At 32.2% G+C, this 27,917-nt stretch overlaps 1 protein-coding gene across 1 annotated transcript; it reads left to right on the top strand.

Annotated features, from left to right (window-relative positions):
* Positions 1-257: 257 nt before the first annotated feature.
* LOC132733443 (MAM and LDL-receptor class A domain-containing protein 1-like) lies at positions 258-27,502 on the top strand (the record flags this gene model as incomplete). The annotated part of the gene is made up of 6 exons (XM_060720085.1): positions 258-330; positions 863-867; positions 1,292-1,393; positions 2,721-2,789; positions 3,208-3,331; positions 27,363-27,502. Coding segments are annotated over exons 1-6 (513 nt in total), but the record flags the coding sequence as incomplete, so codon positions are not given.
* Between the last annotated feature and the right edge of the window lie 415 nt (positions 27,503-27,917).

Genomic DNA, 27,917 nt, shown 5'->3' with positions numbered 1-27,917 from the left:
ATACAGTTTAAAGGATTAAAAATGAAATGAATCTTTGCTCGTAGCGTTAAGTAACGTAAATGATATTTTCCGATTTTTTCTTGTACCGATTTGTTCACTTCGATGTTTATTTTTCGTTTAAGTTAAGTCGTATTTTGAGGCGGAGCATGCGCATAACATTTTTGTAGACTTATTCTAATGTTTAAAGGCTTAAAATACGATGCATTAGATTCAATTTGATACGCAAAAATGGATGCCGCCAGCAATCATTCTAAACAATGTGGAGAGGTCTGATGACCTCTCCAATAATCGGACTTTCTCCGTGTATCAAAATATCTGGAGTACATTTATGTAAGTTTACCCAACTATTATGATTTAGCAGCGCTGATATATTTCTAGCAGCAGCCTGTATTTTAAGAGACTTCGAGTCGTTGGACCATCTTAAGGGAGTTTTAATCATTGTTGATTCTTTACAGGATATTTGATACCGGTATAATTTCTTGTCCAAAAATAGTATTTTTGTGTAATTTGCGAAAGAAATCTTGCAAAAGAATGTTACGGAGCGATATTCATGATTTTTTTTAGAATTTTATTTATTGCTTCATTTCCAGTAGGCTAATACGCCCATGAGGAAAACATATTACAAACATACTATATATAACATGACAGAGTAAATCGTGATATTGATAATAATACACATATTGACCAGTGTGTATGAATATGATGTGATATTCACCGGCAGATGACATATTGACCGAGGCGAAAATAGAAATGCAATTATGGGAATAGTACTCAAATTCATGTAATATTGCTTAATTTTAGGCAATAAGAGGCGTGATATTTTGTAAAAATGCGTATTTAAAAAACATATTGCTTATTTCAGGTACTGTAAGTCAATATTTATTGCAATTTGGCTTAAGTTATGTACATATCTGACATAGATGATGTATTTATGAAATGTCATCTGGTCTTCATAGATGTGGTTAACGTACCAATCCCAGTTTGGTCTTCTAATGAGCAATGCATTAATCTGAGTCAAAGGTGTCTCGAGAACTTGAACATCTATGCTAGTTTAGATTAACATATACTGTCGTTGTTGTTAGTGGTGGCTGTGTTGTTGTTGTTTTATTGCTGATGCTGCTGCTGTTTAATATCATTTGGTTGGGATGAACCTTCGACACTGCAAAATGTTTTTTAGAAAGAAGAAAGCGATTAATTCTCGTTTGTTATTGTTCTTACTTGTGTTAAAGCGCGCTAATACAAGAAAAGGCTTTTGAGTATTATATATAATATATATTTTTCACATTTATAGAACTTACCGACATATTTTCCAGATTGTTTACAATGTTTTAATTGCTCTAGAAGCTCCGACATGAGCAAGTGTACAGAGGTGACTCAATGCCAGTTTGGACAGGTTAATCAATTACGTATTTTTCTACATGTAATATTTTGTTTGTTTAAATTCATCAGATCGTTTCTTCATAATATTAAATCCTACATCATATTTTTCTTAATTCTTACTATGAAAACGTTTGATTTTATACCACCATCATTTACATATGCCAGTATCATTAATCTATGAAGAAATTTGTTAATTGTTTTCATCTGTTACTATTTTATTTGACTAGGTATCTTTTTATTTGTTTTTATTTCTATCTAACGTCTTGTTTACACACATATTTCAGTGGGTCTGCATTTCCTCATCGAACGATACCAACGGTATATATTCCGTACTTTATACATAGACAATGAAGCATGTTCGGCATATATACCTTGGTAACCGATGATGGCATTCAACTTCTCAAACTCGCGCACCGGTTACACACCGTACAATCAAATGGGCAGACACCAGTTCCAACGTCGACAGCTGTACCAGTATATACATGTCGCCGCACGAAACACAATTGACGGACGGTATGTATTCATCTATTTTCAACATATCCCGAAATGTTGACGTTTACGAATCGTATGATAAAAGGATTTATTATCATGAGAATATATAAGTTTTTGTGACTTAAAAATAAAAATGCCGCATCTCATCGGATAGTGAGGTTATTTTTAGTTAAAATTCACGTGAAGTAAAGCTTGCACAGGGCCAGATATTTGTTAGTATCCTTTGGATGTTGACTATGAATCCATAACATTGATTAACTCGAACACTGTCGGGATATGTTAAAAATAGATGAATACATACCGTCCGTCAATTGTGTTTCGTGCGCCGACATGTATATACTGGTACAGCTGTCGGCGTTGGAACTGCTGTCTGCCCATTTGATTGCACGGTGTGGGTTACGATTCACATAAATCACGCGATGATGGTCTTATCACATTGTTGTATTAAGATGGCGAATACGCCAAAGAAATCGTTGAACAATTGTTTTACCTGTAATAAACAGCGACATTATAACTTGAGCTCTGGTGTCAAGTCTGTCGATATGATTGATGAAAAAAAATCCATTTTTGTTCAGTATAGTAAATGGAAATTGTTAATTACTTGAATGATTTCGCCATTGGTTTGGAAATAAACGTTGCGATATTTGAAATAATATGTATGTTTCCGATTTTTTTTATTTTACTTCATATCTAACATCTTATGGTCTTGAAACATAAGCAAATCCGTGTTAACTTTTAAAAATATCTAAATAGAAAAAAATCATATCGTCAAAAATCTTGACGGCAAAGATCTAATCCTGTAAAGGATCAGTGCATGGGAGGTTGTCAACTTCTGTGTTATGTTCTAGTCTTGTTTCCAACGCATAGAGGACAATGGTGGTTTGGCTTTGATTTCAATGGGATGCACAGATAATCAGGTAATCAAAGTACTTAAAGTACTGACTGAAAGGGATTTTGTTTTTTGCAAGATTATTTATTAATAAAACATATTAATACGTTTTAGTTCTTAAATGAAGAAATTGATTACTGAGAAAGTTTATAATTTGGCTGGGAAAAGGATTAGAGCGCGTAAGAAAATTGCCAAATAATATGTTTGAAATATTTTTTATGAAACGCCAAATATCATGATTTAAAATCAATGATTACTAATATTTGTACCTGATATACATTAATGTACGTTTTGTTTTAAGTTACTTAAATGGCACCGAACTATTTTATTGCATTGTTTTTTATTGTTTCCTATACAATAGGAAACGACGACATAAGAAGACAATTTATCACCTACAAAAACAAAGCGCGTTGTAAAAGGTCTCAATGTTTTTTTTTTCATTTTAGAAATGCGGATCAAACCAAAATGGCGGATCAATTGTGTTAGGATATAAACGGGAGACGTTGCAAGACTGTTACGAATGCTGTAGCACGTACAATTGCAATAAATATCTGTGCGCAAAGGCACCATGTAAATATTACCATTGATATAACCTTTCAAGACATGATTTCAAACAATAACTCATAGAATTAAAAAACAAATCATAGGTATCAGTTTAAGATTCAAGCAAAACTTTCAAGATTTGAAAGCTTCCCTTAATAGTTCCGTAAGTTTTAACTTACGTCTGATTTTTTACGTAACTTAGGCGTCTTTCACTATTGTAGCATAAAATCGGCTATTTTTCCCTCTTTTGCCCATGTTATAACGGGACCAAAACCATGTGTTAACATAGTCACGCGCTCTTGTTATAGCCCGGTTTCACCTATGCGCAATACAAACAGGGCCCAGTAAACAAACAAAAAAATGACGATTTGGCCTGTTTGCCAAAGAGTCATGCGCTTTTTTTATATTGAAATTTATTCGAGGGCCTCAATCGCAAATTCAAGTAACTATGCCGGAAATACGGCGTATAGACATCGGTGCTAATCTTGGTTGTCGCCCTTTCTAAGAAACGGACAGTTGTCAATGTAAACAAATACAGTTGAACCTACCTGTCATTCAGTTTAACACTCCGATTAACTTACAAAACTAGATAACACAAAATTAATATGAGAAAATGTTTTTCATTTATGTTAATGTTGATAATTGCTCTTTATATTTCTTTGAGAGAATAATGCTTAGTGCCTGATTTTTTATAAACTTGTTTGCTTGAAAAAAAAACAAAACCGATTCTGATCACTGATCTTTTTTCTACCGTCAATCTGAAATCATTCTAAGAATTTCTGAGGGTCATGTTTTGTCTTGGACAGAGGGTAGAGTAATGTAACGTTGTTTTTTTCTTGTGATAATAAATCTCTAAAGGCCAAGCTTTGTTAAATCAATTAAAATTCCAAATTTCGTTCGGTTCCGAGAATTTCCCAAGTTGTTGGCCCCGGAAAAATAAAACGCATACGTAAAACATGTAGAATTGGATAAATACAGTCCAAGGACAAGAATTTAATGTAATTGTGTTTTGTATTAACTATACATCACGAATCTGTTTGAAAATTTTATGCTATAACAGCGTCAACGCACGTTTATTTCGTGTTATAAAGTCTGCAGAGTCCCTCAGAACTGTTGGAGCCCTCGCCCTACCGGGCTCGGGCACCAATTGTTCCTCGAGACTCTGCAGACGTTATAACACGGAAAAACGTGCGTTAACCCTATAAAATTGCATAGGTAAGAATTTCGTAAGTTTTTACGTAGTTACGCTTAAAATTTGTTTACTTTAAAACTTTCGTTAATAAGACTTACATCTTCTATGAAGAATGGCAGAGAAAGTAAGAAAGAATTTTAGAGAAGGACGTAACTGGTTAGATATTTCTATGGCTACTCTAGAAAAGTTCGGAAAAGATAATGTGGCTTTACGGGTTTATTAAAAATTATATTTTTAATTTAAAACATATGCGAATATCCCCGACTTATGAAAGAACTGTTTACAATTTATTATAACTACATTTTTGAGACATAGAATATAGAAATTGCACTGCGCCAACGAATAATGACTTAATAATTATGTATTTTTATTTTTATGATACGTCATAATATTGTTGTATTCAACGTTGATTACTTTTGCATGTATTATCACTTTAAGCTTATAAATTATATAAAAAAAGAAAATCAAGAAAAACGTTTGAAAATAACGTGTCATATTCGGAATCTTCTGTCCGCCACTGATATGACTTTTATATAGAATATGCAACGAATATAATAACTTTTTTATGGGCCAAATTTAAAGAAATTTTGCATGTAATATCATTTTATAATCATAAAAGGCATCCTATTAGCTTAGAGAAGAAAGTCGTTTAATAATTACAATCTTCTTCAAGAATATGCATCCCATACTGCCCTTATTCGAGGTTGACCTCGACACAAAGTATTATTAATCAGTTATTAAAGCTGCACACCTCCAGATGAGCAAAAATATTTCGATAAAATCAAACCTGAGAAAATTGTACTATGATTTTTAGAAAAGTATACAGTAAAGATTAAAAAGCTATACTCATATAATCAACTACAATAAAATCTGAAAGTAATTGTAATTAAATCAATTACTGATCAATGTAATCATCCCCAGGTCTGAGTATGACTTGCGTTATGTTTGCATAAAATTATGGATTCAATTCAGTTTATATTAGAACTAAGTCTGTCCCATTTAAAATGGAAATGAACTTTTTCCCGGTATGAATTAACAAAACGACGTTAAATAAAAATTAAGACTTTTTTGTAAACTTAAAAAAGTCACCCTCCAGATTTTTCAGTACTTTTCTCTAAAGTGTCTTATTTTCTTGTAAAAGCAAAGTTTCATTTCTCTACGGCAAGTCTCTGTTGTTTATTTTCCGTAGCCATTGCCAAAGTACTCCTCATTTGAAGATGAATGGGAGAAAGGACGTGCCATGCTTCTAAATTGTACATGATGTTCTTGGGTCGTTTCATAATTATTTTATAAAGCTGGATCTAGAAGATGTAACAGTTAAGTTGCAATGCATGATGGAAAACTTTAAAATATGAATAATAAGCAACAGCAACATCGAGTCACATTGAGTGCATTTAGAAATTGTACTTACTTTTAAGCTGAATAGAATCCTTATGAATGTCGAAAAAGATCTTTATAAACGTCACGACAATTTGCATTCTGAATATTCCTTCATTGCCGGTTTCTATCCAGTTCCGTAGATCCCATGTTTTTACTTCAAAACTGATGATTGGCATGACTCCTACACTTAATGATCCAGATTTTTTTTAAACTGTTAATCCATCTCATTATTAAAACATTTTCCCATTCAGTGATGTAACTAGGCGTACTTCTGTACGCCCGTGCGTACAAATCAATTCTGTATTTAAAAAATCACATGCGCTTAAAGTTCTAAACATGTGATAAAAACATAGGGGGTAGTGTGGTCGGGGCACAAACAGGCCTACTGACTCTTTCGACTTATTCATTATATAAATATTTCAAAACATATACAGTATAAATTAATATCTTTTAAAATGATCTATATTGCGATATCTTACATAGATTCAACGAAGGAAATTTATGAAACCTTTAGGTGTCTGGTTCAGAACCTATTTTTGGCCGAGATATTCCCCTAGCATTTGCTTGGTGGCACGTTTTGCGCAACGTGCTTCTTATTCGGCCCGCAGGTCGCACGCAGTAATTTTTTCCCCAAACTTTTCACTATTCCCTTATCGGCCCTTTTGTTTCCTCGGGTGCCTTCTGGGTGCCCTGCTGGTGTGGCTGGGTTGTGTAGGTAGGCTGAGTTCTGCCAACGTAGCCTTGTATGTTGGATTTTTGTTCTCATCTTTAAATCAGAAAACAAGTAACAAATTGGTGTAATTTCTCAATGGCATATTAATCAATTGATTGAGAGAATTACTTTGCCGTGCCAAAAGGGGTAGAAAAAGACAAAGAATGTACAATTCCTTCTCAATTTTATGCATTTATTTAAAAGAAAAGTAATATTCTAAAATTAACTGTTGAATATCTCTGTAGTTAGCAAAACATTGCGATGAGTCATCAAGCAAGTTACACCATTATTAAAGTCGTACATGCATATATCTGCTAATGAATTTACTTTATCACAAAAGGTCTTAAATAAGTCATTTATGGTATTCACATGATCTATGTTATATGCAACAATTTTTAATTAATTTACTGACATTACTGAAAGGCGATTTTGAAATATCCTTGCGTATAATATAACGTGTAATATAACGCGTTTTTTATATATTGTAATGTAATGAAATATTTAACAGGCTAAAACACTCACTGAAATTAATCACAATTTTCACACCATTATCGTTCTTAAATTAATATATTTTTACAACCAACTATTGCTACCTATGAAGGTGCAGAATGACAGTCTTTCCTCAGAGAGCATTGGGGCATTGTGTGCATATACTCATCTTTGTCCGAGAGTCTACGTGAATTTGACAATTCCGTCAAGCGGACCCGGCTTTTCTTTTTTGTAATAGAAATAAATAAATCGTTAGCTTCATTACATTTATTTATGATAAGGCAGTTTTTTTCAAATTGTATTGCTGCCGAAAAAAATATACAAAAGACATTAAATGTTAAAGGCGGATTGTAAACTGTTACCAATATTAATTCAAGATTAAAGGGCTTTTCTGTTGAAATAATTCATTTAGCGGGTGTACCTTTTGATTAAATGAGAATAAATTTCATTTATTTAATTATCTTTGTTTATATTTTTCATTGTATTTATTTATTGATTTTATTTTATTGATTTCATTTTTTAGTAACTCGTGGCCACAGCATAGTATCTCGTGGTCACGACTTAGCTATATCTCGTTGCCACGACTAAGTAACTCGTGGCCACGACACAGTATCTCGTTGCCATGAGATAAATAAAAACACATACATGTCACCGTTGTGCCACCGTACGTTATTCAAGACTTCTGTAAATCCTTCTCTTTTAGCTTCAAAAATATACCAAAATATACCATATGCGGTATTTTTTACTCCCCCGAAAAAAAGAGCTATTGGTTTTTCACTGAATATTTTCAAATTTTAGGAAGGCTAAAATTATAGAGAACATCATTCTGTGTTTCTCTTTGACTCGATCTTCCCTTCATATTAACATAGTATGTAACACTTTGAGTCTACAAAAAAAATTATTGCCCCTTATTGAACGCTCCAATTCAAACTTATTCTGAATAATTTCAAATCATTCTCGTATTTCTGGACATTTTGTTTAATTGTGAGACGGAAAATTAAATCTGTATTTACGAGCTTAAAGAGTTAAGGCCTGCGTTTGGTTGCTCAAACTAGAAAACATGATTGATTACTTTCATATAACTTACAATTTTCTCGCATGCGAGTCTGTATCCTCTCATAAGCGGACGAGCTAGTTAAAGTATACACTGTGCAAACCAATACTGAACATATAGTTAATCAGTTCCCCCTTCTATATATTTCTTGTCAGATTTGCATGATAATGTACGTAGTATTTGTTGGCGATTTCTAACGTCAGGTTTCTGTTGTGAAAGTTAAAACCTGCGAAAAGTTTTAGTGCACGAACATCGCACCCGAAATAAGAAGGGCAACATATTTTTGTATCCCATCGGACTGCAGAATTATGTAAATTAAGTAACATTAGCGAATAACCATTTTTTTAGTGTTCTAGCTAGTGTGTTCCCATACCCCTACGACGCGTTGCTGTATTCAAGATACGTTCAATTGAAAAGCTATCTAATCAAATCACTTTATTGCTCTTTTTCTCTTAAAAAGATTATAAAATATGAAAGTACCCATGGTATTTATATAATTATAAAAATCTTTGTCTGTTAGAATTTATAAAGCGGTTACTGATATTTCACTTCAAATTATTTTGATTATTTTAAATGGTTTGCTAGTAAAATTGCCTTTTTGACACCAACTTTGTTCTCATTTTTCCTTTTTAATGATAACACTTAGCTATTGATCTGTAAGTAAATAAAAATGATCATTTTTTTATAATGACCGAGTACATTTCACGCTAATTGTGAGACGAACCCTTAATGACGTCTGTATGGGCGCCGCCATTTTGGAATGAACGTCACGTCAGGTTAAAACATAAGTCAACGGGAAAAAATATAATTTTAACATTTTGACCATATTATTGACTTTATGGAAGAAGAAAAAAAACATGCCTAGAGATATTGACGTCAGGGTTAACATGACATTAATTTAAATGGTTTTACTATTATATTTAATAGACAATGGAATATTTAAATTTGATGGGACAGACTATAGTAATTATTTACATGTTATGTGGGATAAATGACCGTTTTTTCAGTATTTATAACTATATTTCTGCTGCGTTACTAATATAACGCACTAAGGGCTATTTTTGGATATTTGGACCCCTTTATGGTATTTTACATTGGTTGTAAGTGCCACTGATGATGTGTAAATTGCATGCTTTTGGTAACTTCACAATATTATACTGTATAAAAACATTCTCATATTCTCATGAAAATTAGCATGAATCTGGAGGCCTGCTGCTTTTAGTGTTTTATATTCTTTTTACTTCGTGAGCTTTTGGTGCTAAATGTAGATCTATTAAGAATTTTATAGATGATAAATAATGCAAAATGAAACTGAGTTGTTTAATTATATTAAAGTAAGTGAAGACAGAATGGGAGAGTATCTAAAAATGATGATGAACGTTTGTGCGAATTAAATTGCAAGAGTTATAAACTTTATGTGCACACAAGTATCAATTGCAGTTTTTTTAATGGCAAATAATGAGATACCACTACTACACTAAAATACTGAATAGTTACACTGCAATGATTAATAAAGTCTTAAATACCTTTTGTTTCATGTACATTTAGTATTTTACGCTAAGCAGTTAGAAGTTTTATGTCATTTTCTTTACGGGTATTTTTCTCATATTTTAGTGTCAAACCTTAAAAGATCACGCGGTTTTCTTTATATGATAGGAAAAAAAATAACTTAATAAATAAATAAATAAATAAATAAATAAATTAATTAATTAATTAATTAATTAATTAATTAATTAATTAATTAATATTTGTTTTCAAAAAAATGGGTGTTACGTGAATAAGCTAACTATTTTATATAAAAGTGAGAGAAAAATCCACATTTTCACTTACGGACAACGTTACAGTTTTCTCACTTCTCAAAACAAACAAATACCTTCTAAATATTTTCAACAAATATTTACAGCCATAATGGATTATAGACCAGAACAGAACAGAACATTTTTTTTTAATTAGATTTGTACCATAAGAACATGTACCATAAGTAAAACATCGTTACATATTTTCAAAATTGATACATTTACATGTAATTTAATACAGTCACGTGATGAACCAGTGTTTATAAGTATCGAATCGCAACTGCACTCTTGAACATTTATTATTTATGAAAAGAGTGCTATAGAAATGTGGTATATAATAATAATAATAATAATAATAACACATAGTTACATTTATACATTTACATTTAATAAAATTACAATTACATGATATTTTAGGCATACAATTTCATCGTTTTCTAATCTAAGAGGATGGACTTAAATATGTGTAGCAGATGCTCTTAAACTCATAGCACGTTTAATATAAATAGCTAAATTTGTAAATATTGTTCTTTTAGCATTTTTTAATAGTTCTACAATTTTAAACATGCTTGGTTTAACAAAATAATACTTTTTATATACGGTTTCCTTAAATCAATATAACATGAGCAAATCAAAATGAAATGATACTCATCCTCAATGTCGTGCTTATCACAAAATGTACAATAACGTTAATTTCTATCGATTCTTTGGGTACTGTATCAACCTGTTTAAATTTTCAAACTGAAAGAATGTGAAGATAACCTTAATTTTGTTAAATAACATCTTTAATTGCAAGGTAAAATATCCCAAGTATTTTTCGTATTCAAAATTACTTTTAACATGATTATAAACTTCTAAAACAGGACCTTGAACAAAACTATCGATAATCCGTTTTTTAAAACATAATATAAAAGTATTTCACAAACAGTTTCAGGCGAATCTCATACATATGCAAAACCATAATAATATAATTTTTTTTTTCACATTTGACAACAAGTTTTTCTTTCCCCCAAAAAACAACAATCATCATATGCAATTCTATACGCATGCTGTAATATTATATTGTCTGTTTTGGTCAGTTTAAACCAATATTTCAATATTCTTACATAACTCATAATATAAAGAGGATATCGTGCAAGTTCACCATATACAGCCGTTGAACATGTCGTTCTTTTTGACCTTTAATAATTTTTTACAAAATTTGAGATGAATTCTTTCAATTTCCTTACATTTACTTAATCACCATATTTCTGATGCATAATTTAAAATAGAACCAACAAATGAATCGAACAATTGACAAATAATGGATTATATGGGGTTCTCCTTACTACTCTGTATCAATACATTTATTTAAATCATAAGAAAACCCTGTGTGATATGGATGGCCGTTGGCACAATATGTGCTTAAAAATACAAATTGATGGGCAACATTCCCGTGTGACCATTAATGACCATGCAAAATTCCAGTTTAGCCTTATTTTAAACTATTTTGCAGTCACAGATTTGATTGCCTGGTGGAAGAAAGTTTATTTCAATAAATATTTCCAAAACGCCTCCTCATCGACTAATTCTTTAACCTCAATTGAAGAGTAATGAACTATTTTAACATAAGTTTAAGAAAACACTTACGAACGTTTTGTGAAACACTCTTACGATTTACGTAAGTTTGAACGTAAATGTAAAGTTACGAAAATAATTACGAAAAACTTACGAAATATTAGTAAAACGGGCCCCAGGGGACTGTATTAGAACATAAAAATCTGTGTCAAGACAGGTGGCTATATAGAACAAATCGCTTAAGATGCCGTATTAAATATTATACAATTCTTTCATGTGATAAAGCAATTTATCGAACTTTTAAAAATTTTAGATCACAATTCGTCCGACGTCCTTCCGTCAGTCCATCCGTCATTCGTCCGTCCGTTTGTAAATATTTACTTTAAAGGAAGGCACAGGCAAAATTTTAATGTATTCGATTTCAAATATTCTGTAAGTGTTCTCAAAATGAATACACTAAGCTTGGACTTTTAAAAACGTCGTATTAGCGTACTTTGTGTTAATATGATAAATTTGATATTTTGTCATTCATTTGACTGAGTATCCGTTTAAAAGACATCTCATGCAGAACTCCGGTTTCGATGGTAACCGAAAGAAAGAAAAGAGCTAGGCATGTCCAGGGTTTCTTTCATTGTTTCTTTCTTTATTTCTATATAGTAAAAAACATAAACAAAAATCTTCTTCTAAAAAGCCAAAGCAATAGAGCTTAGATATTTAGCATGAAACTTTTAAAGTGGGTGTCTACCCAGTTTGTTCGAATATAAGCCCTTGGGTCAAATTTGACCCCACCCCTGTGGGTCATTAGTTTTCCTTATATGTATATTTAGCTGTTAAAAGTTGCCCCGTACTTCACTTCAGTGTTGTTTTATTTTTCTGGTCCTTCGGGATCATTGCCCCGTACTTCACTTCAGTGTTATTATATTTTTCTGGTCCTTTGGGATCACTGATGCCAGCACTGTTAAGTGTTGAGAATTGAGTACCGCTCAAGCCGGTGCTAGGGGGCGTGAGGAATGTTGCACGTATTCATTATCCCTCATGTACAGACTCAATCAAACCGAGTCTGCAATTCTCTAGTAATTTTGTTGTGATTAATGCTTCCGAGGGATCACTTTGTTTCCAGATTTTTTTAACCAATTATGTTCAAATTATAGCCATCGGGTAAAATTGGCTCCACGCTAGGGGTCACTTAGTTTAAATAGACTTATTTAGGAAAATAAATTAAAGTCTTCTTTTGTATAACTAAAAGTGTAGAGTTTAGATATTTAACATGTAGAATTCATGTGGTGTAATACACAGGCGCTAGTCACATAATCAAATATTTTACATAACCGGTCCATATATGTATATAAAGATATCTTATTATAGTATATAGCCCATATAAAACTTTAAAAAGTTTGTTTCAAGCACCTGTGGTGTAATATAAATGAAACGCACACCTGTTTTACATTTTAATACTACATAGCGTACAACTACTATGGTCAAATCCAAATTCGAACTCTAAACTGACCAACTGCACCCTTCAATCCGTCTTTATTCATGACAGTTTCCCACCTAGATCTTACAAAATACGTTTACTCTCAAATATATTATCAATCATTCTGACATATGAACTTTGTGCACATTCATATATATGAATTGCAAAACTAAATAAAAGCCTAAAAGTATGTATATATGTCGACTTGCCATTTATGATAATATGATGTACAACATTTATCTTAATTATACAACAAATTCCTTTCTTTCTTATAAAAAAATTAAAAAAAAGATTAGTACATATTAATCGTTTTAACACTGTAAGAAATTGAAACTTTGAAATCATCTATGTTTGCCCCAAGATCAGGATGTTATGTAACGACTGTAGTAGAGACAGATTTTATTTTTAGGACTGTATTAACTCTTAAGTCACCGCCTCCGTGGTCGAGGGGTTAGAGTCGATGACTTTTAATCCAGTTAACTCTCTGGCATGGGTTCGATCCCCGGGAGATGCTTTGGTAGTTTAGCGCGGAGGAAGGTAGTCTAGTACTGGTGTAACTCTCCAGGAACGATGGTAAGGAAACTACCCGCCTATATGACTGAAATACTGTTGGAAAAAGGCGTAAAATGAAACAAACAAACAAACAAAACTCTTAAGTCATCTCATACTGAAAATGGAAAAATAACGTATACAGTTTTCTTAATTTTATTCATCATATCACTTTATGTATAACCAAAAAAAAAATACTTTTGTAAAATGTAATTCCTTTTTTTAAAATTGATTTAATTTTTTCTTTTACAGTTTATTTTAGCACTTTTCGTTTCGTTCTGCCTGTTCAACAATGTGCGATAGCTTATTTACCGTCTGAAAAGGAGCGGGAAATACTTGCCATGTGACATAATAACGCGTTCTACAAGTACCGTCCTCGGTACCGTTCCATGATTTTAAAATAAACAATCGAGATAGCATCGCTCATATAACAATGACTCGCGTTATTCGCGACATTCCACCGCAAAAAGAAATAAACTAAGTTAATGAACATATATTTATATAAATTCCAGATGTGTATAGTACAATTGTAACTCCATCATAAGAATGACTGTCGGTTGCAATATTAAAGTAGTCCTGTAATCCAGACGGTACTTATTGAAATTTTGACAATTTGTCCAGTAAAATGCTGTTAACGGGTTGCACATTATCAGGGTCTAATATTTTCAAGAAAGAATGTGTAATCACAATCGTCATAATGATATTTTACCTGAATATCTGACTCTTATTCTTCAGCACTTATCTTTCTTGCATAAAAAATTTCATTATTGTTGAAATCCTTTTTTTTATTTGTGTTGATACTTCTATTGCATTTGCAAAATATCGGCTGTATTTGTATTTTCTTCAACTTCTGTTATCGGAAGATAGGGTGATCTAACTGGTTTTGCTTCAGTTGTGATGTTATTTTCTATAATTTCTGTGTTGATATTGTACGTCAATTTCTTTGCATCATTCTTTTTCATTTGATGCACCATTTCTAAATGTTTTATGAGGTAGTGTCTTCTTTTAAAGTTAACTATGCACCCACTTATAATGCATGTGTATATTTTATTTTGTTTTCCGGAGAATGAATTTCTTAAACATGTCGTTTGTAAGGATTTATTTTTGCTGTAAAAGCGTCGACAGAATTCAAATTTACAATAGTTTATCTTGAATAGATAATTTCGCAGTAAATATCCAAAATCTTATGAAGTAAATATGGAATGAAAATAGATTTTTTTTATAATGTTTGGACACCGCACGGGATTTTCGTGGATTTGCATTGGCAATTATTAAATCTCCAATCAATTTTTGGTACCGCTGTACAGAATTCGCGCATGGATGGTCAGCAGTCAATGATCAAGTTTTACATACAATGTTTTACAAACAATGCCACCGTCGCATGAAATTTTCATGGCAATTGAAGCATAATCAAATGAATATGCGTATGACCTTTTTTGAAAAGGGTCATTGAATCGCACTACTTAAAAACATGTTTATATACTTAAATGTTATTTATTGATCGAATTTAATAAAACATTTTGATTTTATTTAATTTAATATTTATACTTTTAGCTAACTATTAATTTTTAGCTATTTATTAAGTGCTATGTATATTTATTTATTGTTATCACTCAACAACTGTTTGATTTTACATTTTTCTTTTATCGCTGCTTGTCTTTGACAACGGAATCAATTGTATTTTTTCAAAGTCCTGAAGTTTCATCTTTAAACTATGATTGTTGTACTTCTCCCGAAACTTCTAATGGGAAAAGAAAATTTAACGGCCATCCTAGTTCATTTCCAGATGAAATTAAAACTTTAGCTGACCGACATTTACCACCTCTACTTGTAATTTATTGTGTTATTTTATCAAACTTCAAATTTCCTCTTGAAGTTTCATCTTTTACTAAGACTATATTTCCAAGTTTAGGTTTAAATTGCATTTGACCCGGGTGATTTTAAACGTGTTTTGGAACCTTTCTCGGAGACTTTGTAAATATTCGTCTTTGCAAGTTTTCCAAAATATATCCAATAAGCTTTGCATTTTGTTCCATAGTTTAAGTAAATTATCTTTTGTGCTTTAAGTTGGGATATAATCGTCATCACTGTCGATTTCTAATTCAGGAATTCCACAGAAAATGAGCAGGAGTGATAGGGATATTAGAATGCAGGTCATCTCCAACATAAACTAAAAGTCTTGAATGTATAACTGCTTCTATCTCTTTTATAAGAGTGCGTAACTGCACTATTGATAACCTTTTTCTACCAATGGCTTTCTTTAATGACCTTTTTACTAAAGCAACTACCGTTCTTCAATGCCGCCCATCCAAGGAGACAACTCTACGTGAAACACCTATTTTATTCCAGCATTTGAAACATAACTCATCACTTCAGCATTTTTAGGAATTTTATTCCTGATGATCAAGTATTTTATCTGCCGTACGAAACTGTAAGGCATTGTCACTGATTATAAAGGTAGGAGAACCTCTTTGTGCTACAAATTTTCTGAAACACAATAGAAAATCAGATGTTGTCATGCCAAAAACAATTTCTATATGAATTGCGTTTCGTCAAAAGACATGTGAACAGGCAGATCCAAACCTTTTTTCTACTGTTTTTATTTCTTCTTGTATATAAAGGACCCATGTTATCTATTACAATTCTATAAAATGGAAAACCTTCGTTCACAAGGGATTTTGAATATGGGCAAAGCGATGGCATCTTGTACGGGCCACCTTCAAATCGGCGGCAGATCATACATGATTTTAACACTGATTTAACAATAGCACGACCATGCGGAATCCAAAAACGATTTCGCCTTAAAGACAACGTTTGTGAAACACCACTATGAAGATTTTTTATGAGTTTAAGCTACAATGAGACGTGTATACCAGTCATATTTTGGAAGGAGAATCGAACAACGTGCACTTTCACTTATGTCAGCATTTTCAAGTCACCCCTTCCAACGTAAGAACCCGTATGTATCAATGTAAATTCTAAGCTTTTGTTGAATTTTGTTTTGCTTACCACTATAAATGGCGTCAAATTCGTCTTTGTAAAATAATCTTTGAATGTGTCTTGTCCACATGTTTTCAGAATCTTTATTTCGTCATATGTGATATACCTTGTTGTGTTTTGCTTTTGTAGTTTTCTCACAAAATTTAAGCACAAGAGCAGTAACTAAGAGGTTTTGTCAGTGAAGAGAACCGTTGGCTGTGTATTTTTCATGGACTAGTGTTTTCATATGAACTGGTGTTTTCAACTGTTTTTGTGCCCCGAGATGGTTGTACCAAACTTATTTCACTAGGTTTCCTTAATTTACGTATCTCAGATTCATAAGTGTTATCTTCTTTGCTATTATGCGGAACTTTATATTTGGGCCATTCACCTGGCTCATTCTTGAGCCAATCTGGTCCTTCCCACCAAAGTTTGTTATTCATAAGATTTTGGCAAAGTTTGCCACGTGATGCAATATTTGCTGGATTGTCTTTATATGGAACATAGGATATTGTAGCATTTTCTGATATCTTCTTTATTTCATTAACACGGTTTTCCATGAATACTGATAATTGTTTTTGTATGTAACCAATGTAGAACACATTGCGAATCAGTCCATATGGATGAATCAAATATTGGTAACTGAAGATGACTCTTAACAAACTGTAAACATCGCAAACCTATAAACAAGAGCAAAGAGTTCTAGTTTTGTTATTGAGAGTTTTTTTCAAACGTGCTTAACGTGTTTTTGAAAAGATGAGATCTACTTTTGTTGTATCTTCTGACCGTTGGTGTAAGTATACTGCAACAGCGTACACTTTTTGTGATGCATCGCAGTCCGCAGAATCATACAATGTGATATTTAACTAGTTTTGGACAGTTTGCAGATTTAGATCTTGGTATACAGACATATTCCACATTCATCAGCTGTTTTTCTAATGAGATCCATTTCTTTTGATCATCATCACTGAGAGCATCATCCAAGTCTAGGTGTTTATTCCACAGTTCTTGCAAAATATATATAGCATCAAGGATAAAAGGACTAATTGAGCCTAGTGGATCGAAAATGGATGCAATGAATTTTAAAATTTCCCTTTTGGTAGCATGACGACTATGACAGACGATATGAAATAGTATCATTGTCCAAGTTCCATTCAAGCCCTAGGACTTTCATTGATTTCACTTCTGCACGGTCTTCCGGAGAAAAGAGTGAATTGACCTCTTCATTATTTGAAGCCCATTCTCTAAGATTCATTGATCCAGCATTGAACATAGTTTTTGCATCTTTATAAAGAATCTTCGCTTCTGCTTTGTCTTTTGCACCTGTTATTTATAGATATCGTTTTTTTTATTTTGTTTGAAATTTCATTATGAAAAGTGTCACCAAGAAGAAAAGGAAAGTATTATTTGAAGGAACGCCCTCTCGATGTCGACTACAATTGCTATCAGATGTTTTCGAAATCTCAACAATATTCCACATAAGTCATGAACCATAACAGAACCGCGATACAAGCAGTCGTTCAGACTGTTATTTTCTTTTGAAGTCTTTGCCGATGCATCATATACTACCCGAAGTTTGGTTAATGTTTTTGTGGTGTAATGACACCATGGTGAGCTAGGTAATGCATAGTTCCGTTTGATTTATTTGGTTTGACTTCTTCTTTTATACCTTTCTGGAGTTGATCTTGAATCACATTATGATACTTAGTTAGTATGTCTAGATTGTTTCTCATAAGCCTAATGCTAAATCTCTCTTTCTCGGTAAATCGGGTCTTTCATTTTTCCACGGCCACTTTACATGTTATCTGCCGGTTTCATACTTAAGCGTTCTAGTAAAGTCTTTCCTGACTAGATTGTCTTCTTTTTGTGACTCTATATCCACAATTTCAATACTTTCAACGTTCCAAAAGTCTTCTAGTTCTGTCTTTGGTGATACTACATAATCTACAGTAGTGAATGCATTTGTACTGTTCTGTTAACTGCCTTATGTTAGAATGAGCAAAATATTTTTTATTTGAATCATCGTATGTGCCCTTAGATCTACCACTCAGTATCCATCCAAACTTAGACGAAAGCAAATAATAACCATTTGAAGTTCTAATTTTTTACTAGGTAGTAGTCGTTTCCAATCAATAACTCAATTGATGAAGATTCACTGACTTCAGGCAACTTAATTTTAATATAGTTACTATTATGTCCCGGTTAACATTCTATTCTAAAATTTCCAATTTCTTATATGTTAATCAACACCATCAAGCAAACATCGTAAACTATTGACTCCACTTGTAGCGACTGAAATGTTAATAAGCTTACTGTTATGCAAATCAATAATTTCCTGTGTATAACCGAATCTCTTTCTCAAGATATCTACCGCTACTATGTAATTGTCATTAGTTAATGCTAACCCTGTCACTGCAGATTTTGCTTCGCCAACTAGTTTTCCCTTCAGATAGTTAATTTTTTCAACATTTGATATGTATTTGTTATTATGTACAGCATTTTTGAAGCTGTCCCAAAATTCTGTCCATCTTGTTTTGTCACCATTAAAACAGATCATATCTTTCTTTGGAAGTTTGATGACATTTTCTCGTTTTCTTTTCTTTTTTCTTGTTGTCTCATCGGAGCTTCAAGTAAATGTTGAATGTTCTTTTGAACCTCCATTTAATCATGGGTGTAATTTTTTTGATCAATTTTACATTCTAATTTTTCTTTACTTTGCACCAACGTTTTAGTGCACACTTGTAAATTTTGACACATGTCGAAGGCTTATTCACACAAGATAAGATCTTCGTCAATAATTTCCTCAATCATCTCGCCTTCATTTTTGTCAATCGATTCCACTAAGTTTTCACTTTGTCTCTCAACCTTTTTTTATATTCTTTAACCTTTTCAAAACATTTCGAAACTACGTTAAGTTTTCTGTCTAAATCATATTTCTCATCGATTTCTGTGTCCAACAGACCATCACCCTTTTGTATTTTCAACTCTAAGATATTTCGGAACCTGGTCCTTACACCTTTAATATATTGAATACTCGCCATTTTCTGATGTAGAGAATTTTAATTATATTTGTTTCACTCCACTTCTTATACTTAAAACATCTTTTGATCTACATTTTTTATTCACACTTTTGATTTACCGTTCCATGATTTTAAAGTAGCACCGCTCATATAACAATGACTCGCGTTATTCGCGACAACGACATTTTGTTCGAACTGTTTATTGGAAATACTGGGCCTCTAAGAGCCATCAGTCCATATGCAATAATATACATATAATATGAAATATCATAAAAAGAGTTCCACAAAATATATTAATGTACAACATGGCAAATATAAATCAAAAACAAAAGTGTTCCATTATGAAAATAAGCTTAGCTATCACTTAAATGCTGATATAATTTTTTATTACTGAATTTTGCAAGTTTTTACAATAAACTCCTATCTGTGCTATTCATTTACGTAGAAAACTTGATTGAATTAGCATTAGTACTATACTCTCTAGTAATATATTTTTTTCTCTATTAAAGAATTGACAATAAAATAAGAAATGATATTCATCACCAAGTGAGCTAATATTGCATAAGTTACACACTCATAATTTTTCTTGGTAAATTACAATATCTACTAGACTCAATAGGCAATATATGGTTCATACATCTAAAACGCAATAGTGCCAAAGCTAAGTGAGATGGTAAAATATCTAAAGACTTTTTAAATCTGAATTCCCTTTGTACATTCTACAATCCAGACATTTACTGGATTCTAACATTTCACATTGACAATTTTGAATAAACTGATTGTTTAGTCTATTTTTAACAATTTTCTTAAACAATGGAAGAGATGTGGCAACATTATTAATCCAAAATTTGATAAACCCAGTAAATCTAGTAATCTACAAACACTATTTATCCGTGTGAGTTTCAACACATTTCTACAATTCAAAGTGTGTGACATATTATACAAGATATGGCTTATTGATTATTGTTTGCTTCTTCAAATCTTATTTCACAAGCACAAAACTCTACTTTTTTGAAAATAGATCCCTAAATCTCCATAAAGCATAGATTTTGGAGTATTTGTTTCAGATTTAATATGAATTTATAAAATTTTAATTGAAATCTATCTATGATAATCACATTTTCAATTTCCCACACTTCACTACCATATAACAATATAGGTGCTACCATGCTATCAACTACATGAACTTGCATACTTGCACCCAGATATGAAAAATCATCTACAATCTCTTACAAATTACCTTCAAAACTAAAGGCTGGAATATTACATAAACCTCTCTTACTTTTACAAAACAAAAACAATTTTACTCTTATTAGGATTAACTTGTAAATGCCATAATTGACAATAATTTGACATTGCATCTAGTGCTTTTTGCAGTTCTTCAGCAGATTCAGCAATATAACTGTGTCGTCAGCATATAAAAGAATATAAAATTAAAATGCATTTCAACATCAAAATCACTAAGGATATCATTTGCAATGTTTGATAGTATATCCAGACCATTAAAATGTTGTGACAGAAAATAGTTAAACTCATTTAAAAATAAAGAAAACAGTATGGGAGATAAATAAATAGCTTGTAAATACATGTTAAAAATGATCTTTATACATTTACCATCAACATTATTTCTAATCAATTTCTGCCAAAGTGAAGTTCTATTTATGCTATCAAAAGCCTTTCTATAATCAATAAAAGAACAATATACATGTAACTTTTTACCTTTAGACAGATATAAATTAATCAAAATTTTCAGAGAAAACATATGATCAGTGGTGCTATACTTTTTCCTCCATCCAGCTTGTTCTTCGCAGAGAATGTTATTACTTTCTAAAACATTATTGAGTCTAGAGTTAAGAACATTCGTGAAAAGTTTCCTAAAACAACTAAGTATAGTGATTCCCCTATAACTATGTGGATCGTCTATGTAACAGACCTGGGGATGATTACATTGATCAGTAATTGATTTAATTACAACTACTTTCAGATTTAATTGAAATTGATTATTATTGATTACTTAGACTTGCCTCTGTAATCAATTGAATTACAATTACTTGAAGAGAGTAATTGATTGATAATTGATTACATTCAATGTAAAGTAGAACCACTACTTCAAATCACCCCTGAATTAAGACCACCCCCTTAATAAGACTATTTTTACAAGGTTCTTTATGTTAATGGTTACATGATCCAGAATTAAGAACAACTGCTTATCCACTTTAAAGACCGCCTGATTCAGTCCAAATTCTTTGCTTTATTCTTAATTTGACCAAACTATTGAGACCACTGATATCGACCTTTCCAGTGTTTACAGTTTTATGTAAATTGGCTAACTTGTTATCCAATTGCTACACTGAGATAATACATAGTCACTGGTTGACCTGCTTTGCACAAAAGAGCACGTGGTTATGTTTGTGATTCTGTTTGTGAGCAGTTGACCTAGCAATGAATGGAAAAGGGGTGGCTAAATGTTCCGCTATGAAAAACCGAAAAGGTCCATTAAAGTTAACACCTATCTAGATCTTAAATTTGTTGTTATGATCTGCTTGACACATAATTTCACAAGATGTGAAAAACTGTTATTATTGGGTTATTGTATGTTTTAATAAGATGAAAAGGTACATTAATTAGTGGTTTAATGTTGCTTTCAGCAAATTTATTTTGTGAAAAATTAATTTTATTTGAATGATGTTAAGTACACCATTTAATAATTTATATTGAAACCTGACCAAAGAGAATCTAATGTTAAATTTCTTCGTAATATTTTTTCCTCTCATCAGAGTATCAAAGCATACTTTTATTGTGTCTTTCATATTGATTGTAGCTTAAGATACATACTGTTTTTTATTATACAAAATGATTTAAACAGACCATGGTCATAAAGTTTGTAAGCAATGATAAGAATATTCACAATTTATTAAGTCCACCCCACAATTAAGACCACTTTTGTCCAGCCCAGATGATGGTCTTTATCAAGGGCTTTTACTGTATAAATGAAAAACAAAAATTAAACCGTATCATGTAAAATAAAGGCATCCTTTGAATTTAAATAGTTTTCTGTTAAATCTGAAAGTAATCAATGTCAATTAAATTGTTATCACAATTACTGGCTGAATTTTAGCTGTAATTGATTAATTACAATTAAATAAATCATTTTTGGGCATGGTAATCAATTACATGCTGATTACAGTGTAATCATGTAATCAATTAAAAAATCAATGATTACAATTAATGATTACCCCAGGTCTCCTATGCAACCCTTGTTTTATATATTGATAAAATAATCTCTTTACTCCAAACTTCAGGAAAAGTTCCAGAATCTAAAATAATATAAAACAAATAACAAAACATGTCAAACATGCTGTCGGGTACATTTTTTAAATACATAATCAAAGGAAGATGATGTTTACCCTTGTCCGTCCTTCCTTCCGCCTGTTCGTCCGTCCGTTCCCTTTTTGTGTCGCACGTAGCTCAAAAAGTAATTGACCTAGAGAATGTTGATCAGCATGTGAAGTTGTGCACTTGGGTATTTTTATGTTGATATATTTAGTATTTTTAGAGTTATTTCCCTTGACATAGAAAAAATTTGCAATTTTCAACTTGTGTCGCACGTATCTAAAAAAAGTATTTAACCTTGAGTCATGAAACCTTACAAGAATATTGCTCAGCATGTGCAGTTTTGCACCTGGGTATTTTCGTGTGGATAGTTCTAGTATTTTTAGAGTTTTTGCCCTTGACTTAGTAAAAATTTTCAATTTTCAACTTTGTCGCACGTAACTAAAAACGGATTTGACCTAGAGTCTTGAAACCTTACAAGAATGTTGCTCAGCATGTGTAAGTGTACACCTGGGTATTTTTGTGTGGATATTTTTAATATTTTTGAGATATTGCCTTTGACTTAGTAAATATTTACAATACTTAACTTGTGTTGCACGTAACTCAAAAAGTTTATGACCTGAAGGCCTGAAAGTTTACAAGAATGTTGGTCAGCATGTGTACTTTAGGTTTTCTTGTGGATTTATTCAATATTTGTAGTATTTGCCCTTAACATTATAAAAGATTTTTTAGTTTTCAACTTGGGCACATGTAGCCAAAAAAAATTGACCTAGAGACATTTACACTTCTTTTATAAAACTGCAAGAGCTAAAGCTTACTTTTTTATGAAACATTATCTAGTAGACCTTTACTAAGTTTGTTCAAAATTGGTCCTGCCATAGGGGTCTTTGATTTTCCTCATATGATTATAGTACAAACTTTAAAACATCTTCATCTATTATGTTATAGAGGCTTTAGCTCAGATATTTGGTATAAACATAGCAATGTGGACCTTTAAATTTTTTTTTCAAATTATAGCCAGGGGGTCAAAAAGTGGTGCCGCCCCGGGGGAACATGGATTTGCCTTAAATGTGTGTAGTTAAAACTTTAAGAAAGCTTACGTTCAATAGCAACAAATAATTTCATAGCAGCCATTGTCTTTTCATAGCAATCTGTAAACTTTCAAAGCAACCAGCAAACACTTACTTTACCCCAAAGCAACGAGTGAATTTCATAGCAGTCACTGACTTCCAAGGAAGCCATTTATTTAGTATAACCACCATTGGCTTCTTGTGAAACTTTTGCTTTTCATGAGCAATAGCAACCAATTATGTTTTTACAAGTGCACTATTTCAGAAACAAATATGTTGTTGATGATATCAGTTTAAGGTTAACATTTTATATCTGCTTTCGTCTGTAGTTTATAATATTATTTGTTCCTTTTCATGGAGAGTATTGGTATTCAAGTGAGAAATACAAGAAATGCAAGAAATGAAGCAAGTGACGATGAACTAGTAGACATCTGATGACCAAATATCTTTTTCTTAACTTTTCAATGGTTAATTGGATTATACAAAAATTGTATATCATAGATAAATGGGCGGTCAAAAGACATTTTTCATAATGAACTGTGGTAGACCTGCTAGAGATTAGAATATGTAATGTTTTCTTGAGAACATACAAAACAGAACTCAAAATGAACAAAGTCTGTTCTGTATTAACCCATTACTTCATGAACATTTTGTAAAAAATGGCTGTTTTCATTGAAAAGCCTCCCGTTACAAGTTTAAATTGCTATAAAACTATAAAAACTGCTTCAATACTGCTGCAACAACATGCTCAGGCTTAAATTTTCTGTTACCATAGCAACGAAGGGACATCTCCAAATTGCCAAAAATCACTATTTTGAGTTGATTTTTTCCATCAAAATTGATTTCAAAGTGCTGCAACTACTCAATGGATTGAGTCAAATGCTTTTCAGTGTTGGTTACACGTTAACTTATGATCGTTCTGGGGTCATTTTTAACCTCTCAAAAGTCCAAAACATTCTTGGCGATGAGGGGGACTGCCGCCCAATTCAAACCCACAAAACACAAGGGGGCACACCCCCCTTCCGTCAACCCCCTGATGTATCTTTTGGTTGGGGCCGCGCCGAAAAAGTCGTCACTTTTAAACAATATTTCTCAAACAAAAACAAGTGTTATGGGCCTAAATAAGGCATTTTTCCACCATTTGAGACAACAAAAAAGGGGGGGGGGTTGAAAAAGGCCTTAAAATGCGTGTATATCGCGTAATGGTTTAAATGCAAATATACAAACAGTGTATCAAAATAGTAACAAAAGTGACTAATATAATGATATATCATGCATTTTTTTCATGTCAAATTATAATAAAAGTTTCTATTAATACATGGGACTTAATATGAAGTACATGTAGTTATATTTGAAGACCCAGATATATTCTGAACGAGAACACACACTGGAATGGAAAAAAATGGAATGAATGTCAAACAGACCAAATTCAAATGGTTGGTTTGTTATACGCGTTAATAAAAATAATGGAAAATTAAAAAAAATCATGAATAAATTTTTATGGCATGTTGATATCGTGAAACATTTTATTTTTCAATATTATGGATTACTGTTACTGTTACCTGAATTTTAGACAGATGTGAGGAACGTCACAAACATCATGTTCATGCGAGTCAAAGATATAACAGCTAACAATCTACTATTTTGCCAGACCCGCCATTCCCATCAATTAACCCATAACACCTCATGTTAAAACTGCAGACGAAAGTTACTGTCGTTAAAACGTCACATTATTCGGCAAATCACCATTTCACTCAAATAACCATAAACTCGATTGCCTTGAAACAAAATAGAATTGACTTCTTAAAGTAAAAATTCGAAAAATTAGGGTCGATTTAAATATTCAAGGTGAAAAAAATGTCAGAATTGCAATCAAGACCTTGAGAAAAGAAAGGAGATATTAATTACCGGTATGGAAGGACAAATTCGAAATGATGATACAAAAATATAACAATTCTTAAAAAAATGGTCTATGTTTACACTTTTAATATTTTTTCGATAAATATATGAAGAAAGCAATTTATTGTTGAATATGTTTGCTTTTTATTCCGGTTCGTTAATTTCTTACCATAGCGCGAGAAAAATTACTGTTTCGTTTTTAATAAATCAATAAACGAAATCTAACCTTTCACCAATCGGAATGCCATCAAGCGAGATTGTACGCAATGCGGAATGGTCAGCTTTGTACTGCATTCTTTTAAAATAACCAGTAAATTGCTGCGTATACATAAAGACGAATGTCTGGTAAGATCTGCGCAGCTGTTGAAATTGAAGGGAAAGCATAACGACACGAAAATTTCAATACGTCGTACTACATCGCGCACATGCTGAATGCTCCCTTTCTGCAGAAAATCCGTCGACTCGAAGGTAAAATACAATCTTATTATAAGAAAACGTAATAGTATCAAAAAAGCATTTAGGGCGCACCAAAGAATGTCTATAGTATTTGAGATAATTGTAAAAAAAAGTTTATACATTTATTGCCTGGTTTAGGCCTGAAAACGGGATTAGTGTTTTTCTCTAAATGCTTCAACTCGAACTTTTCCCGAAACATATAAGAAATAATATTGAAAACCTTCTTGAAAATTATTTTCAACGTACCGGAACATGTACCGGAACATAAACCGAGAAAAACTGACTTTTAAATAGAAATATTTGAAACCAATCTAGAAAAATGTGAAAACATGACTCGGTTTATGTTCCGGTACGTTGAAAATAATTTTCAAGAAGGTTTTGAACCTAATTTCTTACATGTTTCAGGAGAAGTCCGAGTGGGAGCATTCAGAGAAAAACTCTTATCCCGTTTTCAGGCCTATACCAAGGCCCAAAAAATGTATACCCACTTTTTTTAACAATTATCTCGACCCCTTATAAGCCATTTTTTTTTGGCGCGCTACACGCTTTGTGATACTCTTATTATTTTTATAATAAAATCGGGTTTTTACCTTCGAGTCTGACGGATTTTCTGGCATAAAATGGTCCGAGTCGGAGCTTTCTAAAACAGGCGATGCGCGGATGACATAGTATTCCTACCATTGTACTAGTAGTACTCTTCTATTTTGTGACATGTAGGATCCCCTTAATCAATGTCGTATTGTGTCAGCAATCCGAAAACAATGTATCTTTTTATATATAGAAAGAGCTGACACGCTCGTATATAATGGTTTATCCTAATACCTTGGACATTAATAATTCATATATATAAATTTTAATATAAAATGTTTTGTAACAAAGCAAGAAATCTTAAATTGGTCCTGAAGTGTAAAAGCTCATGAATGTGAATATTTAAATATACATTTGTTTTTATTGACGACTCGCAAAGTTAATCGTGTCATTCCGCAGCAAATTCATGCGACTTTTTCAAAGTTCTAAAAATACTCGGTAGCTTTGCAGTCGAAAAAAGGGTCGTCAAGGCGCTCTTGTTTTAAAAAAACTTAGTTTTCATTCACAAAGGTAACTGTAACTTTGACGATGACACTATGTGCGCATGGACCAATCTAAAAACAGATGATTTTGATTGGATAATAGCACATGGAACAACTACCTCGAGTAGAACAGGACCACGGTATGACCACACCCGCAAAGATAATAAGGTACGTCGTGTATTTTTACGCAATTGAGATGTGTATCACATGACTGTTTTAAACTTTTTTTTAAAAAACTTTTATACCCCAACCCCTGGATGTTTGTTGGTTTGACAACCAACCCCAAGCGTTCCCTTTAAAATTTTCATTCCCTTTTTGTGAGGGAAATTATAAAAAAAGGAATTTTTACCCTTTTTTGAAAAAAAAATTGTAATTATTTATTATTAGCTTTTCCCCCAAAAGTATTTGTATTTCCTGTTAGGGGAAATTTTAAAATATATTGAGACCGTGCCCCCTCGAAGGGTGGGAGATAAGGACGTGTTACAAGCCAGGGGAAATTTTTAAACCAAAAAAAAAAAATGGGGGAAACTGTAAAAGAAATTTGGTACAAATGTTTGGCTTCTGGTAAATTTGGCAGCCCCGT

Source organism: Ruditapes philippinarum, unplaced genomic scaffold (genome assembly GCF_026571515.1).
Source record: "Ruditapes philippinarum isolate M1 unplaced genomic scaffold, ASM2657151v2 ctg2808_1_1_1_1, whole genome shotgun sequence".
Lineage (NCBI taxonomy): Eukaryota > Metazoa > Mollusca > Bivalvia > Venerida > Veneridae > Ruditapes > Ruditapes philippinarum.
The sequence above is the reverse complement of the archived record's forward strand: the minus strand, read 5'-3'. Positions and strand labels throughout refer to the sequence as shown.